The 19,654-nt window shown below is 41.1% G+C and overlaps 1 protein-coding gene across 24 annotated transcripts in view; it reads left to right on the forward strand.

The window, feature by feature from the left end:
• The window catches only part of plekhm3 (pleckstrin homology domain containing, family M, member 3), a 127,199-nt gene that overhangs the window by 38,310 nt on the left and 69,235 nt on the right, over positions 1-19,654 (forward strand). For all 24 annotated transcript variants that reach the window (XR_009511669.1, XR_009511668.1, XR_009511670.1 and 21 more), the window contains one exon: positions 5,841-6,752. Coding sequence is in view for 21 of the 24 variants with exons in the window: in XM_059967307.1 (XP_059823290.1) it covers positions 5,841-6,752 (912 nt within the window). In the remaining 3 variants the exon portion in view is untranslated. The remainder of the gene's footprint in view (positions 1-5,840; positions 6,753-19,654) is intronic.

Raw genomic sequence — 19,654 nt, forward strand, 5'->3', positions numbered from 1 at the left:
TAGAAGGGAGAGAAAAAGTGGGATAGGAGTTAACTTTTTTATTTTACCTTTTAACTTTAAAATGTGAAACCTAATAACATGATGGAATAGTAACATTAATGGTTCTAACAATCATTCAAACTCACAGGTGATTTCATGGAGCCATGGACTAGTACAGTTAATAAATAAGTATGTAATACTGAGGAGTCTACAACTCATGTACTCAGTATTATTTATTTATTGTATTTGTTTTATTGTATTTGCAAAGTTTGTCTTTTGCATGTTGCTTCTTAGTCTTCATGTGTAGTTTTTCATTGATTCCATTGTATTTCAAAATTCAAAGTAAATTTGTTATCAAAGTACATATGCTGTACGTCATCATATACAACACTGAAATTCAGTTTCTTGCTGGCACACTCAATAAATCCATAATAGAATAGTAATCATAGTAGAGTCAATGATACATTGCACCAACTTGCGTAACCAACCAGTGTGCGAAATACAATAAACTGCAAACATAAAAAGAAAAAAATAATAAATAAACAAATAAGAAATATTGAGAATATGAGATGAAGAGTCCTTGAAAGTAAGTCCACAGGTCGTGGGAACATTTCAATGATGGAGCAAGTAAAGTTGAGTGAGGTTGTCCCCTTTGATTCAGGAGTCTGATGGTTGAGGGGTAATAACTGTTCCTGAACCTGGTGGTGTGAGTCCTGAGGCTCCTGTACCTTTTTCCTGATGTTAGCAGCAAGAATGCTGCTAGTATGTCCTGGGTAGTTGGGGTTCCTGATGATGGATGCTGCTTTCCTGCTCCAACGTTCATGTAGATATACTCAATGGTGGGGAGGGCTTTACCTGCGATGGACTATGCCATATCCACTTTTTGTAGGATTTTCCATTCAAGGACATTGGTGTTTCCAGACCAAGCTGTGATGCAGTCAATATACTCTCCACTGCACTTCTATAGAAGTTTGTCATAGTTTTAGATGTCATGCCAACTCTCCGCAAACTCCTAAGGAAGCAGTGGTGCTGCCTTGCTTTCTTCATATTTGCACAGGTCCTCCAAAATAATTACACCAAGGAGCTTAAATTTGCTGACCCTCTCCACCTCTGATCCTCTGATGAGGACTGGCTTATGAACCTCTGGTTCCCTGAAGTCAATAACCAGCTCCATGGTCTTGCTGACATTGAGTGAGAGGTTGTTGTTGTGGCATCACTCAGCCAGATTTTCAATCTCCCTCCTATATGCTGATTTCATCACCACTTATGATTCAACCTACCACAGTGGTGTCACTAGCAAACTTGAATATGGTATTGGAGAGCTGTGCTTGGCCATACAGTAGTAAGTGTAAAGTGAGTAGAGCAATGAGCTGAACACACAGTCCTGTATTACACTTGTGCTGATGGAGATTGTGGAGGAAAAGTTGTTACCAATCTGACCTGACTGGTGTCTTGAAGTGAGGAAATCGAGGATCCAATTGCACAATTGAGGCAAAGGTCTTGGAGTTTATTGATTAGTTTTGAAGGGATGATGGTATTGAATACTGAGCTGTAGTCAATAAAGAACATCCTGATATATGCACCTTTGCTGTCCAGATGTTCTAGCAGCACAGGTTTTTAGTATTTGGCCAGATACCTCATAATTGTGGGAAACCTTTCCTACAATTAAGAGGGAATGGGCCATTCCCCCATTTCTAGTTTCTGTTTTACTACACACTGAACCCTCTTGTCCTCTGAGCCAGCTCTGCAACGCCTTCAGAAAGGTGGACTTGACAGTGAGGGAGACAAAGGATCAGATAAACCAGCTGCCAAGAAATAGACCTCATGTTTGTTGCTGATCACTCTGGCCTGATGCCCATTCACAGCGTACTCAATTACTCAACAGTGAATCCAAGCTGAAGGTAGTGACATCATCCCTGGCAGGATGAGTACAGAATTGTCTAGAATTGCCTAGAATTGTCGCCCCTGCACGTCCATGTGTTTCTTGATGGATCTAGCAAAATGTTCAATACTACACACAAAGCAGAGGTCAGCCTTGCCTAACTCCAGATTTGACCAGAAAGCTTTTCCATTTCTCAGCATGGACTGCACTAGTAACATCTGTGTAAAGCAGTCATATCCAATTTCAGATTCCGATCACTTTTGACACTCCAAATCCTCCTCTGTATCATGTGGTATTCTGTCAAGGGCCTCCTCCAGGTCCATGCCGAGTTAGGAAAAGAACCCCTGTCCTGCACCTAGGTGATTATCTCCTTGGATGGTACTGGTTGTGGAGTGCATGTAGTGTCCGGGGAGGGGTAGCACCCCTGATGAAGGGGCTTGTTGTGCCCATTCTGGGGCAGGTCAATCACCTTTGGGTCCCACCAGACACTCAGCTGTCACTTGTGGCTCCAAGTACTGTTTGCATGTGACAGCAGCCCCAGTCCGGTACACTGCTTCGACGGCTGCACTAAATCAGTTGAGGGTAGACAGTAAGAAAGGGACATGTTTGTTCCAGCATGTGAAGTCAGCTCCAGCAGACTGGACAGATGAGATCAACAGCTCAAGTAAGTGGAACTGCCCAAGTGCAACAGCTTTTCCACTTCAAAACTTTTCCGCACTTGTCTCCTGTCATTGTTACGACAGCCAACCAACCTGTTGTACAGGTTGACAGAGATCCTCCCTGCTGGTTATGGCAGGTATCTAATCCAGGTGAATCACCATCTCCATATGAGATGTCTTTCAATTAGCAATGGTCTCGGACAGAATCTTGTACTCCATGATAAGCAGAGAGATTAGTCACCAGTTTCTGATCTCTTCCCAGCTTTCTCTTAAATACATTTATTCTGTTCTTCCCAGCCATTCCATGTAGCAGTGGTTTGTTACATGTTTATGCAACAAATTCTAACTACTCTTTAGGTAATAGGTGTTCCTGCATTCCTAAATAACAAATATGTTAATGGACTCTGGTTTTAGACTTAGTCACTCAGTAGTAATGAATCAACATTTCCACATCAAATCCCAATGTTATTTGAAAAGCATCCTAAATTTCTTTGCAATCATTTTTTAATTCAAGGGATGTAGGCTTTGCTTGCTGATACAGTAGTTAATTGCCCATCCCAAAATGCCTCTGAAAACATGCTGGTGAGCTACCTTCTTGATTCTTTGAAGCCTTTGAATTGTTAGTATTTCCATAAAGCTATAAGGGAAAGATTTCCAAGGTGTTTACTTAATGACAGTAATGTACAGTATTTTCAAGATAAGGGTTGGGTGGCTTGGAGGTTGGTGATGTTTTTGCTGCCCTTGTCTTTTTAGGTGGTAGAGATCATGGGTTTGGAAGGTGCTGTCTGACAAGTCTTGGTGAGTTGCAAGTGTATCCTGTAACTGGTAGATGGTACAAACTGTTGCTATTATGCTTCAGAGGCAGTGTATGTGAATGGTTGTAGATGGGATGTCAATCAAGTGGCTTCTGTGACCCGTATGGTGTCAAGCTTCTTGAGTGTTATTGAAGCTGTAGACATCCAGACATGTGGCGAGTATTCCATCACATTCCTGAGTGGAGTCCTATTGATGAGGATTGGTATTGGGAATTTGGGAGGTGAGTTATTCACTGCAGGATCTCTAACCTCTGATATTCTCTTGTAGCTACATTGTGTATGTAGCTTCTCCATTTCATTTTCTTATCACTGCTAGCCCCCAAGATATTGATGGTGGAGATTGCAGTGATAGTAATGCCATTAATTGTTTATGGATGATAGCTAGATTTTCTCTTGTTGGGTATCACCGTTGCCCAACACTTTTGCGACACAAGTATTACTTGCCACCTATCAACCCAGAGAGGTCTTGCTGCATTTGGTTGTGGAGTGCTTTGTTGCCTGACAGGTTGCAAATGATGCAGAACATTGTGTAGTCATCATTGGATATCCCTAATTCTGACCTTATGATTGAAGATGTGTCTTTTATATTTGAAGTGTAGGTACAATTTTAATGTTGGAAATAGGGCAGGCCATTTTCATTAAAATGACAACAAGATAGATGATCTGTAATTTGGTTATGTTGACTAAGGGATAAATATTGACCGGGACACTTCTCTGTTTCACAACCAAACTGAGAGAAAGGTGTGTTTGATTTTGCATGGTAAAGCAATGCCTGCAATGGTGTAGAACCCATCGTTACTGCACTGGTAGATCTGGATTTTGTGTTTGACTGGATTTTGATTCACAGACGTAAAATTGGGGAGTGGAGGGGGAAGCTGTACATTCTTAAGAATTGGGGTGGTGGGGGAGGGAGAGTGAGAGTGAGAAAGAAAGAAAACAACCAACAAGTATTTATTTTGGGTTATTAGAAGCAAGAATTGACTTGCTCCAAGTAAGACCTTTCCTTATTGGCACATGATATATGATTCCTGATGTGCTTTTGGGATCACTAGTTTGCTGCACAAAAGTAACACTCATTTGTTCTTAGATGAACAGCTTGCAGAAGGCCATGGTTGCAGTACGAGTAGAAATGCCATAATGGAACTGTAAAAGGGTCACCATACAGTTACAATTACAGTTCTATAGATTTGCTGAGCATGCCACAGGGAAAAGAATCTCAGGTTGTATGTGGTGACATGTATGTACTCTGATAATAAATTTCACTTTGAACCTAAACAATTCCTTTCCCCTTACAGATGCTGCTCAACCCTGAGTTCCTCCAGTAATTTGTATTTTGCTCCTGATACAGGCTTCTGTAATCTCTTGTGTCTCCAACTGCAGAAAGACATTTTTGTGAAGCAGAGAATGTTTGATGCTAATTGCAATAACTAAACAAAAAAATTCTGTTGTCATTAGCATTACGTAAATACCTTCATGTACACGGATCAATTTCTAAAAAGGAATGTAATAAATTATAAGAATCTGCTCTTCTAATGAAGCAGTGCTCATTTTTGCATATGTTTTCAAAATCAGCACCGCTTGCATTTACGCAGCTGCCTTGAATGTAGTAAAATATCTCATGGGAATTCGCAGGGGCACTGTTGGATATATTTTGTGCAGTTATTATGATGCAATTGATGAAGAGTTTGGTCAGTATGGTAGGTTTTATTAGTCATTGTAAAATAAAATCAAAGTTTCTAAGTAAATGCATATATATCACAACATATCACCCTGGAATTCATTTTCTTACAGGCATTCATAGAATGAAAAAGTAGAACAAAATCAATGAAAAACCATACATGAAGACTGACAATCAATATGCAAAAGACAAACTGTGCAAGTACAAAAAACATCAAAGACAAAATAATATTGAATGAATAATACTAAGAAATGAATTGTAGTGTCCTTGAAAGTGAGTCCATAGATTGTGGAATCATTTCAGTGTTGAGGTGAGTGAAGTTATTCACCCTGGTTCAGGAGCCTGATAGTTCAAGAGTGATAATTATTGCCAAACTTGGGGGCATGGGACCTAAAGGCTCCTGTACCTCCTTCCTGATGGCAGCAAGAGAAGAGAGCAAGGGCCTGGATGGTGGAAGCCTTTGATGATGGATGCTGCTTTCTTGTTGCAGCGCACATTGTAGATGTGCTCAGTGGTAGGGAGGGCTTTTCCCGTGATAGACTAGGCTGTAAATGGAAAGAGAACTGGAACTAATTCCATTGTTGAAAACTGGATGAACTACACAGGAGCAAAGGAAAAGCACAGAGATCTTCGAAGTCTGCACACTGAATGAAATTGTAGAGTAGAAAGTTGCAGTCCATGGAACATTGCAAATTGGTAATGCAGCAGCACAGGAAGCCAGTACAGAGAGTAGAATTTGGGAAATTCAGTCATGCAGTGGGTAACTCTGGAGGTCTTACAGGCATGAATGTGCTCAGCACCAATTTTTCTGTTTTTCAATGCCACAGATCCTCAGCCACCCAGTCGTGAAGTCCTGAAGAAGGGATATCTGGTGACAAGACAGGATCGGACTGGCTCTTGGAAACAGTGCTACGTGGAGCTTTATCCAAAAGAGCTGTGCTTGTACAGTGCAGAGGCTGGGAATGACTGCCATCTTTGCAGTGTGTTCTACCTGAGCTGCTGCGAAAGCATCACCATATCAGCCATTTCAGGTGATCGGGTCCTAGAAATCCTTTTTTCCAACAGTGCATGGCTACAGTTGCAAGCACGCTCTAGCTGGGAGGCTGAAGACTGGAAGCAGAACCTTCTGAAGCGAGCGCATGACCTACGCCAGCCACAGATCTTGGGTTTGCCAAATAGAACCCGAGAGGCACCACTTCCTGGCTGGCGTCCTGGAACTTGCCAAGTTGAATCAATTCAGTCTAAAATCCTTCCCCTGCCCACAGACGGCATAATTCGGGTCGGATTACTTCACAAGCTGATCTCTCAGGATCACTGGAACTCTTACACCTTTGTCCTTAGCCAAAGCGAACTAAAGTGTTTTCGATCCAGTGACCTAGTTGAGGAGCCCTTGATGTCTTACAAGATTAATCAATGCCTTAGTGTTGAGCCAGAAGTCACGATAGGCTCCGTTTCCCGCCTTAAGCTGGCTTTCCCAGAAGAAGTGCTCACTCTTATGGCAGACACACAACAGGAGCTTCAAGAGTGGACTGAGGCAATCAAGGCAGTGACTGACTCCACGTTATTGTCCAATTGCTCTGACCACTTCTCATCAAAGGAACTGCGGCCAAAAGAGACGAATTCTGAAGGTGTGCGGGTGTGCAGGAATAAACGGTACTCTGTGACCAGCAGCTTTCTCAGTCTTCTGACGGTGATAACAGTGGAGAAAGGGCTCACAGCTCAGAGCTTCAGGTGTGCAGGTGAATGTTTATATCCTTTGTCAGTAAATAAAGCTTGAAAAGAGCTTATCCTGGTTAAAACATTATCATTTCCCAGGAAAGTGAGAATTTCTTTTGCTTATTTTATCTGGAAAACTGCTAAGTGGGAAATGGGCAAGAGGGCTGGTTCTGACCTCTGCCAATGTAGATGCGGTAAGGTCTAATTAATCTGGTATGTTGAGGACTTAGGTGACAGAATAACAAATTTTCCAGATGTTCTATCAATACATCAACATGTTTTTAACTCACTTTTATTTTTAAGATGCTACACATTAAAATAATACATTTCAGATTCAGTTTATTGTCATTTAAAAACCACAAATGCAATGCAGTTAAAAAATGAGACAACATTCCTCCAGAATGATATCAATAAAGCACATGACAAAATAGACTACACCAGAAAATCCACATAACGTTTGGCAATCCCCAATCCAGAGTCCAAAGAGGCTGCTGCGTATTAACATCGCGCTACCATCTTAGCGCGTTCCCCAGAAAGGATCTCCAAATACACCAGACAAAACAAGACCAAAAACTAAAGCTACAAAGCCTGCACAAAACCACATAGTTACAACAGTGCAAACAATACCATAATTTGATAAAAAAAACAGACCATGGGCACGGTAAAAATAGTCCAAAGATGTTAAAAGATTATAAGTTCGAAAGAGGTAGAAGTCTGATGAATAGTGACATGCTGAATGTATGTGCATCTCTTGATCAGAACAAGTACATATACAGGAAGCTTAATCTGCTGGAGGAACTGGAAGTTCTAGGTTTGGTGTGGAAATGGTTTCACAATGCTGAGAATATTGAATAGGGTTTTTCAGGAGGGAGGGTAACTCTGCAGCTTTAACGTCAGGTATTGTAAGAATGGCTGCCTATCAGCTGGGGGAAAAAACCATGAGGTGGGAAGTGTAGGTGAGCCACCTTCCAGGCTAATTTCTCCATGTCTGGCTGGCCCCAGTATATCTGGTCCCTCCACACAAATTAGTTCCACCCCAGACATGGTGCTGAGTCCCAAGGCAGAATGGATACACTGTCATCTAATAATGAATAAATTCTCATCTGCCACTTCACAATGCTTACTCCTGGAAGCCAGGAATGAACTGACGATACAGTCCTGTTTACAGGAGATACTCTGTTTCAAACTCCGCCCAAGACCATTCAAGATGGAAAAGGAACATTTGGGTTGGCACCTTGGCATCTACATTCTCCTGTTTAACAGACAACCAACCTGTGGAGTTGTCTGTAGGTTTCATATTGGCTTTACCAGTACCTCATAAGGCTAGAATCAAAACAAGTCATACTGTATATTGAGAGACTCTAAAGAAGTAAAAAGTAGCATCATCTTCATTGAATAATTTTTTTAAAGTAGTAATGAAACAGCTTCCATTTGTGTTTATACTGCACCTAGAATTGACTGACTTGTGGCTAGGATCAGAGAGCTATGCCTTTCAAACAGAGATGAGGATAAATTTGTTTAGCCAGAGGGTGGTGAGTGTGGAATTCATTGCCACATAAAGCTGTGGAGGGCAAGTCATTGAATGTATTTAAAAGGGAGGTGATAGATTCCTGATTAGCAAGAGCTTCAAAGGTTACAGGGAGTAGGCAGGAGAATGCGGTTGAGAGGGAAAAATAAATCAGCCGTGATTGAATGACAGAGCAGACTCAATGGGCCGAATGGTCTAATTCTTCTCCTGTGTCTTACAGTCTTAGGACTTATGGTGACCATGAGCATGGTGCCAGAAAGGCTAAATGTCTTTTTTTACTTTTGGAACTAAGGTTAAAGTTAGTCCAGATGGAAAGTCTCCCTTTTTCTTTGCAAATAACTTCTGTGAACTGAAGTGTGGCATTCTTAATCCAGACTTTTGGCAAAAGTTCAGAGCATAACATAAGTTGCTATAGGTTGATAGAAGGAAAGGGATGGTCAAAGTTTCAGGTGGAGACCATCATGTCAACATGTGTTTGTCTATCTTTTTCTTATTCATTTGGAGGATACCTAGTGGGGACTTGGTCTACAGAACCTACTGAGGGAGACTGCCCTCAGTGTACCTGCAAGTAACTCTTTCCTCATTACACTGAACAGAATTTCTGAGTTATAGGATATCAAGTGGAATATCTTTAGATTTTTAAAACTGTTTCCAAACAAGAAGCAGGCATCATTATTCATTGCTTCCTGCTTTCCTTGCAGCATTTAAAAAGGTCTTCTCAGCATCCCAAAAACTTTTGGAGCCAGTAAAGTACTTCTGAAGCATGATAATTTTTCAAGCACAGGAAATGACCCAGCCAAAATGCACAAATCAACATCACATTGGATGCAAATCTGGGGCAAGTACCTAGCCCTTCAGAATAGTACTACAAAATCTGTTGTATCCAGCTGTGAGGGTTTATTGTTTTTTTCTGAAGTTGGAGTTAGCACTGTTTCTAACCTGATCTTTGTATATCAGCCCTGTGTTCAGATCCTTAGAATGGGACATGAACCCATGGCATTCTATTATTACGGGGGTGGGGGTAAGTAGATGAATCTTGCGGAAACCTATCAAATATTGAATGGCCTAGACAGAGTTGATGTGGAGAGGATGTTTCCGATAGTAGGGGAATCTCGGGCTAGAAAACAAGGATACCACTTTAGAACAGAGATGAGGAATTTCTTTTGCCAGGTGAATCTGTGGAATTAATTGCCACAGATGGCTGTAATGGCCAAGTCATTGGGTATATTTAATGTGAAAGTTGATTGGTTCTTGTTAAGTAAGGGTGTCAAAGGGTACAAGGAGAAGGCAGAATGGGGTTGAGGGGGTTAATAAATCAGCCATGATGGAATGGCCGAGCAGACTCAGTGAGCCAAGTTGCCTAATTCCCCTATGTCTTATGGTCTTTTGTGCTGTCACTGAGCCATGGCTGAGGTTTGCTGATTAAACTGGGCCATGGTTTTCTAACGGAAAGAAGCATGAAAATAGGTAGCCAGCAGTACGTCTGACATCCTGCAGCATTAAACTAACTTAAAATCTGCACAGCAGCCTATTGGAATGGTGAAAAGAAATCGCTTACCGGTGGCAAAAGTGGGATTGTGTCCTTTATGCACTATAATTTCTCCATAACTTTCTAGTGCAACCAATTATATTTCACACCAAAGAACTGAAGGATCATGCCAGGCCTGAAACTGGATCCTTTCTTTCCTTTCATTTGACTTTCCTTTCACACTGCTGCCACATTCCGTACTTTCACACACCTGTCAGGATTCAGGCAGGTAATTGCAGAACTGGTGACCCAGGGTCGTTGCTCGAATTCAACCACCTTGCCCCATATCCATTTATCAGCTGACCTCTCTGAATTGACAAGAGCAGTCCTGTCACTTTTGTCAATGGATTAAGCAAGGAGGCAGCCAGTTAAGTTGTATGGGACTGAGGGAAGAGAAAAAAAAACACGTTTTTTTTAAACTTTAAATTCCTTAGCCCCTCAGCACAGATTCCTGTAATTACTCCCATTGTACCGTGCATGAATGGCGAATAATACACCAAAAGCCATGTCTAATTGAGACCTTACTGGCCAAACAAATCCCGCATTGTTTGGCTTGACAAATTGAGGCCAGAAAGTGGCAGTGACAGTGCGGAAATTAAAAGAAAGTGCCAGAAAGACCATTAAAGCTACAGTAATAACCCTGTCTTATTCTGCAAGTTCCATCCAAGCCAATGGATGGCAAAACTGCTTTTTAAGTAAACTAATCCCAGCTATTGGCACCTCAGGGCCTGTGTTATTTACTTAGTAAAAGCTATTTAAATTGTAATGCAAGATGTGTGGGCCCTGTCTCTATCAGCCAGTTGATTGACGTTTAAACACCATTAGTTGTGTAGGGTGACAGGATGTGGGCTGGCATGTCTTGTTGCTTTTTCTCTCTGTCGTTGAATCGACGTGTCAGAATTTGGGGACGAGTAAGGGGACACGAGCAACATCATTTGTGGGGTACCTTTTAGGTAATGTGTGTTGTTGAATTATTCAGGTTAGTTTAGTTAAGCTCCTGGGAATTGCATTATTTTCTTGTGCATCAATGTTTTGAATGACTTCTAGGAACAGACCATTCAGCCCCTCAACCCTGTTTGCCCATTGTATCAGATCATAACTGATCTATGCACCAGTTTTTATCTGGCAAAATGTCTGCATTTTCAGTTTTGCAGTTTAAAGAACTGTGGCATTGTTTCAGATTTCCACTATAGGTTGGGAGATGTGCACTGCATTCATTCTTTTAAAGCCTATCTCTAATTTTAAAGTAATGCCCACTGGTTTCAGATTTTCTTTCCAAAAGAAGTAATTTTTTTGACATCCAATGCTTTATTGAATAGAACAGTTGCCTCTCAATTGTTGTGAGCACGTTTAGTTGATGAAGTCTGTCTTCATCAATTGACTATTTTTTTGTGTAGGTCCATGTTCTAGCTTCATCTTGTGTTTATTCTTATTACAGAGATTTCCTTTTTGATTATTAATTGAAGCAGTGTTTGCATTAATTTTTCACTCTAATCCATTTACCACCCACTCAGTCCCTGCCCCAACTCCACTCCACTAACTTTTTCACTTCAGAGATTATTGATTTCTGCTCAAATTCAAAGCCTATGAGGGCCACTACACCTTTCCATCTTCTATGAGTGAATCTGGAACTGATCAACCATTGGGCTACCACAGTTTAATCGTCTGCCACAATATTTAACAGAGTCTTAGATTCATACCACATGGAAGAAGGCACTTCAGACCAACTCATCCATGCCAACTAATATTCCCATCTAAAGTAGTCTTGTTTGGCCTATAACCTTCTAAGTTTTCCCTATGCATTTACCGGTCCATCTGTCATTTAAAAATTGTTATTGTGCCTTCCTCAATCAATTTCTCTGGCAGCTCATTTCATATACCCACTATCCTGTGTGTAAAAATAACACAAATAGTTACTTTTCAAGTTCTTATTAAATCTTTTCCCTTCACCATAAACCACTTAACAACCCGGGAAAAAGACTCACCCTATCTTTACCTCGTATGAGCTTGTACACTTCCATAAGCTCAACAGTTGTTTCCTTGTGCTTCAAGGAAAAGAAGTCTTAACTGTCCAACTTCTTCCTATAACTCAGTTTCTTGAGTTCTTACAAAGACTCTGATATTTTTTTCTGCATTTACTAGTTTAATAAAGTCTTTCCTATAGCAGGGTTAACCAAACGGACCACAATGATTTAAGTAAGTATTGTGAATTGCCTGATATTGCTGCACTATAACCTCAGTCACAATTTCAAGTTTGCACAGTTGAGCCCCAGGAGAAGAACTCAGTCCTGGAAACTGGTTGGATGGCACTGTCCTCTTGAAGAATTCATACATTGCCAGCCTCTCTGTACCTAGCTGGTTAACTTGCAGGATAATTACTTCCTGGAAAGTGCACTGAAAAAGACCCCCTACCGCCAGTATGATCAGCAATGATTCTAGCTGCTTCTCACACTTGGGTGCCCTGGGTTTGTTCTGAATAATATGAGGTGTATACTGTGCACATGGTTAAAGAAACTTAGCATATCCCCAAAGATCTTTACCAATTTTAATTGACACATCATAGAAGGTTATCCCATCTAGATACAAAACAACTTAGTAAGGCAACTGCTTTGCCTGTGACTGTAAAAAACTGCAGAGAATATTGGACACAGCTGAGCACATCATTGAACACAGCCACATGGACTCTGTCGATACTTCCCACTGCTTCAGTAAAGGCAACTAGCATATCAAAGATCCCACCCACCCCCTCTTCTCCCCTCTCCCATCGGGCAGAAGATGCTGAAGCCTGAAAGAACGTACACTAGGCTCAAAGACAGCTTCTGTCTTAATTATAAGAGTTTCTGTAGATGCTGGAAATCCAGAGTAACACATACAAAATGCTGGAGGAACTCAGCAGGTCAAGTAGTAACTATAGAGAGGAATAAACAGTCGAGGTTTTGGGCTGAGACCCTTCATCAGGACTGGGAAGGAAGGGAGATGAAGTGAGAATAAGAAGTGGGGGGAAGGAAGTACAAGCTGGAGGGTGATGGATGAAGCCAGATAGATAGGCGAAGGAGGAGGAAGTGAGAAGCTGGGAGGTAATAAGTGGAAAGGCTAACTTGACTTTGCACGCTACCTTGTTATGATCTTGCACCTGATTATGTATCTGCCTGCACTTTCTTTGTAGCTGTTGTGCTTGTTTTTCTACATTCCGTTATTTTACAAGTGTCATCATGCCTTAATGCACTGTGTAATGATTTGATCAGTGTGAACAGCATACATCAAACTTTGCACTGTTCCTCGGTACATGTGAAAATAATATTCCAGTTCCAATTCCAGTCCTGGACACAGGAAATTCTTACATGGTGCTGCATTAGCTTTATTTGTCACAACTACATAGAAACATCAAAATAGACAGTGAAATGTGTCATTTTGCATCAATGGACAACATAATCTGTGGATTATGCTGGGGGTGGCCCACAAGTGTCTCCATGCCTCCGATTCCATCATAGCATGCCTACTCTAGCTTATGTCTTTGGGAGGAAACCAGAGATCTCAGAGAAAACCCACATAGTCGCAGGGAGAACATAGAAACTCCTTACAGGCAATGGTGGGATTTAAACCCTGAACAGAGATCACTGCCACTGTAAAGCAATTGCACTAACCTATGAGTTACCATACCATTCTGCCAAAATGGTGAAGTTGAATGTTCATCCAGTAAATTAACTGCAGTCCATTGGGGGAACTTGTTGGAGCTGAGGTGAAGTGTTTTAGCAAAAGAGGTTAATGAAATATTTGATGTGGTGATGTGGCCTTTTTGACCCCAGTCTGCATTAGGATTGGGTCTGTGCTGGACTTGTAGGCTAGGGTCATGAGTTACAAATTAAAAACAATAATTTTTTATCAATTAATAAATGGATGCTCCATAATAGTTGATGGAGTTAATGGTCTTTTGAGACCATTGCAGATATCTGCATTTATTTGGGATTTTCTCACATGCTGACAGTCATATCTGTAATACTTATTGGATGGAGAATCACCATTTTGGACAGGGAGGGAGCTCTACAGGCATTGGGGAGAGTTAGTTGACTGGATTCATGTGATGGCATTTTTTGTGACAATTTTTTGTGTTAGGCCCCTCTGCAATGGCCTCATTCAGAACTGCCCCATTTCTGTAGCTCTGGGATCTCCAAGCAAACTCCAAGTCAAGAGGACGTGACTAGTTTGTGGCAGATACCTCTGGCTCATGTTTCAATACTTCCAGGGATTTTGACTGCTCCGAGGTTCTTGTTGATCTCCTGCTCTCATGTAGTAGTTCAAGCTCTTGCCAAGCTGGGTAGCACTTAGATGGCAGCAGTCACGAACAGCCATGTCAGACAGTTTCTATTGAGGTGTTTTAAGTGTTTTTGCTAGAGGGTGCTGACCGGCTCTTTGCTTTTCCTTTCTAGGCTGACAGCTTGTGTGTTTTGAACATAGATGGTCATGACTGTTTTGAAGAATCACATACATATCTAAATAGTTACTTTGTTGCTGAATACTGCTTCCACCCACCATCTGTTCTGTAGGTCAGCAAGATTTTTGGTGGACCATTGAGGTGTTTGGTCTTTGGGAGATGAGTTGAGCCCTTTACATTTTTAAGGACTCGATATTCAAAATTTCAAAATGTTGTACTTAGAAAATTTTAGTGCCCTTTTTTCTAAATATCTTTTTACGCAGCATGCTGTAATTGATTCTATTCTCAACTTAAATCATTTTGTATGTTTTGTGAATTTGGATTGGTGCTCAGCAGTATTTTGAGAGAGCATTGAGAAATGCTGTAAATTTAGGGACGAGAGAAGCCATCTCTCCCTTCCAATGATGTCACTGTGAAGGATTCAAGGTTAAAAATGTTCTGTTTGAAGCCAGTGTTGTTAAATGAAGCTTTCAGTGAACAAAGCTTTGTCCCAATTTCTTCTCTCTACCCCCACTACCCCCTTCTATTCCCTTATTTTTTAGTCTGATTCAATGTTCTATTCTTTAACGCTAATCGAACCCTGACCCTGGGAAATATTACAAAGGGCTGTATGGTCTGGACAGGGAGTGCACACTCTCCAGCCTCTTCACTGTAGGTAGACTGTCTTCCTGTTGGTGAGGTACTGAGACTTTCCATTCATGTAACAAACGGGACTAATTAGTACCGAAGAGTGAATACATTTCTCATCGTGCGTTGCTTTAGAATGTAACATCAAAGGAACGACTTCCTTTGTGGTGTTTTTTTTCCCCTCTTTCTAACATCTATGTAAATAAGTAGTTGTATAATGCAATTCAGACATGGTGGTAGTGGAAAAAAAAACTTAGTCCTGCTATTCAAGCACCGTGATGCATGGCGTAGAATGCTGAATAGAACAGACATTGCTGAAAACCAGCGCATGTGCCTCCTCGATCACTTGAGATGAAATAAGTGGAGCTCCACGTTTATCAAAAGAAGTCCTACAACATCTGTTTTAGTTGAAGACGAGCAATCTCAAAATTCCCGAACATTGAAGGGGTGACCTGTGGATTCCTGAGACATTGCGGGGCAGTCCTTTCCTACCCAGCCAAAGGACTGTCACTTCAGAATATCTGCTGAGCATACATCCAGGAATTGGCTGCTGCCCAGTCATGCACTATGTTGTGATCTGATAGATTGAGAGCCAAAATAATCATAAACAAATTCCAGCTCATGAATTCCAGGGTTACTTCAGCAATGGCATATTACAATCCATCCGTAACACTATTCACTGTTCTCAGTGACTTAATAATTTGAACTATTAAACAAATGTAAAAGCATTACATCTTGATAATAGTGAAATAATACTCAATAACATTAAATTGTTAGAAATATCTGCAACTTCTCAGTGATCTTGTTCCCCCCCACCCCATTTCGCTATCTGGCAGCAGTTAAAAAGGAGGTGTTGACTCCAGAGGCAATTTACCTTGAATGTGCTCACTCCATGATATATTGTGATTAAATTCTCTTATTGATCATAGGCAGGTTCCTTGACTTTGTGTGCTTTCTGGGCTTTTGTCATGAAACCTAAAAGATGTTATTTTTATTCAAGGGATTAAAGTCAAATTGAGACAAACCTTTGTCTCCTGATGCCAGTGTCTCTCTTCTTGTTGTTATTACACTGAACATTAAGGGGCAATTCATGAAATTAAGAAATTTTAGTTCAGACTTGCATGAAAATTATTCACACTGATGAAGGGAAAGAGGCAAATCTTTACATTGTGGCTTCAAGAGATTTGAATTGTGGTATTGTGGTTGCTGATGGGGCAGCTTACTTGATTGGTCAACACAGCAGGTTAAACTGCCCTTGCTTCTTTAACCCCCAAAATACTGATGTGGGGTTTTGTATGCCTACTAGTAGGTTAAATGCATTCAACAATTTGTCTTGAAGATGGCAGCTCCATTCATCTGGCGGTGATGATCATTCTGAATGCTCAACTGAGAGTGACAGTCCAGTGCTTCTAATCCAGCACACTCCAGAATATGTAGATTTAAATTGGCAAAGCAATGAGTAGGAACTAACAGAGTTATGATCAGAAATACGCTGCCTGAAGTGGTGGTAGAAGAAAATTTAGTCGTATATCATAAAGTTATACAGCATGAAGCAGACTTTTCAGCCCATTGTGTCCATCCTGGCCTGCAACCATCAGCACTCGCCTCGGCACTGAACTGGCTCCATGGCTGTGGCTTTCAGGCACTATGCTCTTTGACCAGCTTCACTCACCTCAGCGCCGAACTGGCTCCGTGTCTGCGGACTCACTTCGGGGACTCTGCAGTTCATTCATGTTCTGTGTGTTGTTTCACCTTAAATCTATGCCCTCAGGTTTTAGACTCCCCGGAAAAAAACTGTGACCACCCACCATATCTATAGTCCTCATTATTTTATTAGCCTCTTTCAGGTTACTCATCAGGTTCTATTATCTTTTTGGGGGGGTGTAGCAGAACACCAGCCTATTCAATCTATACTTATAACTCAAGGCCACCAATTCTGTTACCATTCTTGTGAATTTTTTTCCTGTACCCTTTCCAGCAAATGACATCCTTCCTATAGCTACCCGACCAGAACTGCACACAGTACTCCAGATTTGGTCTTAAAAGTGCATTGTACAGTTGTAGCATGAAGTTTCAATTCTCATATTTAGTGCTGTGACTGAAGAAGGGAGTTTTAGTACGAATTTAATTTCCTTTCAAAAAGAAATGGTGTGCAGGATTATGGAGTCCAAGTAAGGAAGTGAACAACTGAATGGCTGTTTCATAAAGCTGTAGCAAATCACCGGGGGGTGGGGGGGGGGGGTAAATGGTTGTATAAATATCTGAAATATGCCCCTCCTAAATTATACCATGAGAACAACACCTTACTAATTTACAGCAAAGGAAATTATTTGTATGGAAATTTCATGCATGAATGTGTGCCCTGGCACTTCATTCCAGACTAATGCTCTATGAATTAACTTAGCAACACCTTTCCCTGACTCCATACCTCATTGCCTTTTCTAATCCACGTTAACATTGCTCATGACTGATGTTTGTTAGGCCATTCCATTATTTGAGGTGAGCACATTTCAGCACAGCCCTGTCCTCATCCAAGTAACAGCTGCAGGCCCCTGAATAATGACAGAATATCTGAGGTGGGGCTGTATATTTTGTTTTTGCTATTATCAGACTAAAGGATAAAACTAGGTGGGGTCTGAGGCCATTGTGCATTAACACGATTTGTTTTAACAGCTGTGCATTGTGCTGATCTGGCCTTGAACCTGACATTTTCTGCCCTACCACTGATAGAAAGAGTTAAACCATAGTGCTACCATTTATTTTCAGTTGTGCTTTGTAACCAACTTGCCACTTTATTTATAGAGGCTTTGTTTTATCTCTCCCTTATTGTGCAGTTGCTGTGATATATTTTTACCTTGCTTGTTTTGTTTGCAGTGGTAAAAGCTATGTTGGGGGTGGGTTTGTTTTTGGACAGTCAGTCATCCCTTACGACACTAGCTGATGATGCTGTGCACACATTGTTCAGTTATTCCATCCAGGTGTGTTGTACCAGCCTAAACACTGTGATGTGGGCTGAAACTGGTGGAGAAGGGGAAAGGGCTGGAGTCTTGTTTCAGCCTGAATGAAGAACGTGACAGGGACTTGAGTATTTCTTCCAGTATGTTTGCTTCTCATGGTGTTTCCTCAGTGTTCTTCATTGCTTCCCCCGAAGTCCGTAATGACAAGCTTGAGGTTTAAATTCAAAACAACCATAAGACAGGAAGGTACAGGAGCCTTGGGTTCAGAAACCTTGCAACCATCAGGAGCCTGAACCAGCATGGATAACTTCACTCACCTCAACACTGAACAAACTCCACAACCTATGGATTCACTTTCATGGACTCTACAACTCAATATTATTATATACTTTTGTTATTATTTGCATGATTTGTCTTTTGCACATTGGTTGTTTGTAAGAATCTTTTATTATATTCATAGATTCTTTGTTGTTTATTTTCCTGTAAATGCCTGCAAGAAAATGAATCTCAATGTTGTGTATAGTGACATATACATACTTTGATGTATCATCAAATCAGTTGTTGCTCTCCCTTGTATTAATGTTAAGATTCATGCTTTGGAATGTGTTGTAACTCAGTTCCAATTTTTTTTCCATCTACTGGTTCTAGCAGAAGTCACTAAGTTAGCAAGTAATCAGCAGCTTGTAACTAGTACAGTGGTATATTCTCTTGGAGGTTCATTAATTTCAGTTTTGTTTCGGCTCCTTAATGTCGCATTTGGTTAGATGCTGCCTTGCCATCAAAGACTCCCTCGTTCTGGAATCAGCTGCCTGGACTATGGTGGGCTCAAGGCTGGGATGAAGCCTGGAGCTGAATGCACCTTATGAAGCAGCAGATGAACATTAGAGAACCAGGTTTTTGTGTAAGTCAGGGGTTCCCAATCTTTTTTATGACATGGACCCCTACCATTAACTGAAGAGTCTGTGGACCCCAGGTTGGGAATCCCTGGTGTAAATGATAATTGATGGCATTGTCTATGCCACTTTCCATTACATTTCTGGTGATTAATAAAAAAAAAGCTCCTAAGTCAGAAATGAATTTGTTTTGCTTTTCAAGATGTACCTTGCAGATTTACATTTGGATAGATGCAATTGGTGTAAACGTACTGGAACAGCTTGGCTGGAGGTGGTTCTGCAGCTTGGATCTTGTCCAGCTTGTAGCCTTCATTGTATCCATTGATCTTTAAGATATATTGCTTTCAAATGGAGTGAATTGGATGACCAAATTTGTCTTTTTTGTTGGTAGAGATCTTTGGAGTAGCTGGTAGAGGTCAGGGGGTGAAGGAAGCCAAGATGGATTATCTGTTCAGCATATCTGGTTGAACGTAATAGCAATTGCCTGACATCACTATAGCACAGCAGTTAGTGTAACCCTTTTCAGCACTGGCTGTATGATCAGGGTTCAATTCCTCCCGCTGTTTGTAAATTCTTACTGTGACTGTATAGGTTTCCTCTGGGTGCCCCAGTTTCTTCCCACATTCCAAAAGGTGTATGAATTGGGGTTAGTATATTGTGGATATGCTGTGTTGATGCCAGATGTATGGTAACACTTGCCGGCTGTCTCCAGCACATCTCCAGAGCAAGTGACACATTTCATTGTGTGTTTCGATGTACATGTAACAAATGAAGCTTGTCTTTAATTGCTTCACCAGACTGGGGATGTTCTTGAAGTCTTCTTGCATTGGCTATTAATGATTGACAATCACCATTCATGACAAGATGTGGTTGGACTGTAGAACTTTGATCTTATCTGTTGTTTATGTCACCTATTAGCTTCATCTGCAGTGCGTATGGCATCACGTTGTAGGTACACCT

Source organism: Hypanus sabinus, chromosome 4 (assembly GCF_030144855.1).
Source record: "Hypanus sabinus isolate sHypSab1 chromosome 4, sHypSab1.hap1, whole genome shotgun sequence".
Classification (NCBI taxonomy): domain Eukaryota; kingdom Metazoa; phylum Chordata; class Chondrichthyes; order Myliobatiformes; family Dasyatidae; genus Hypanus; species Hypanus sabinus.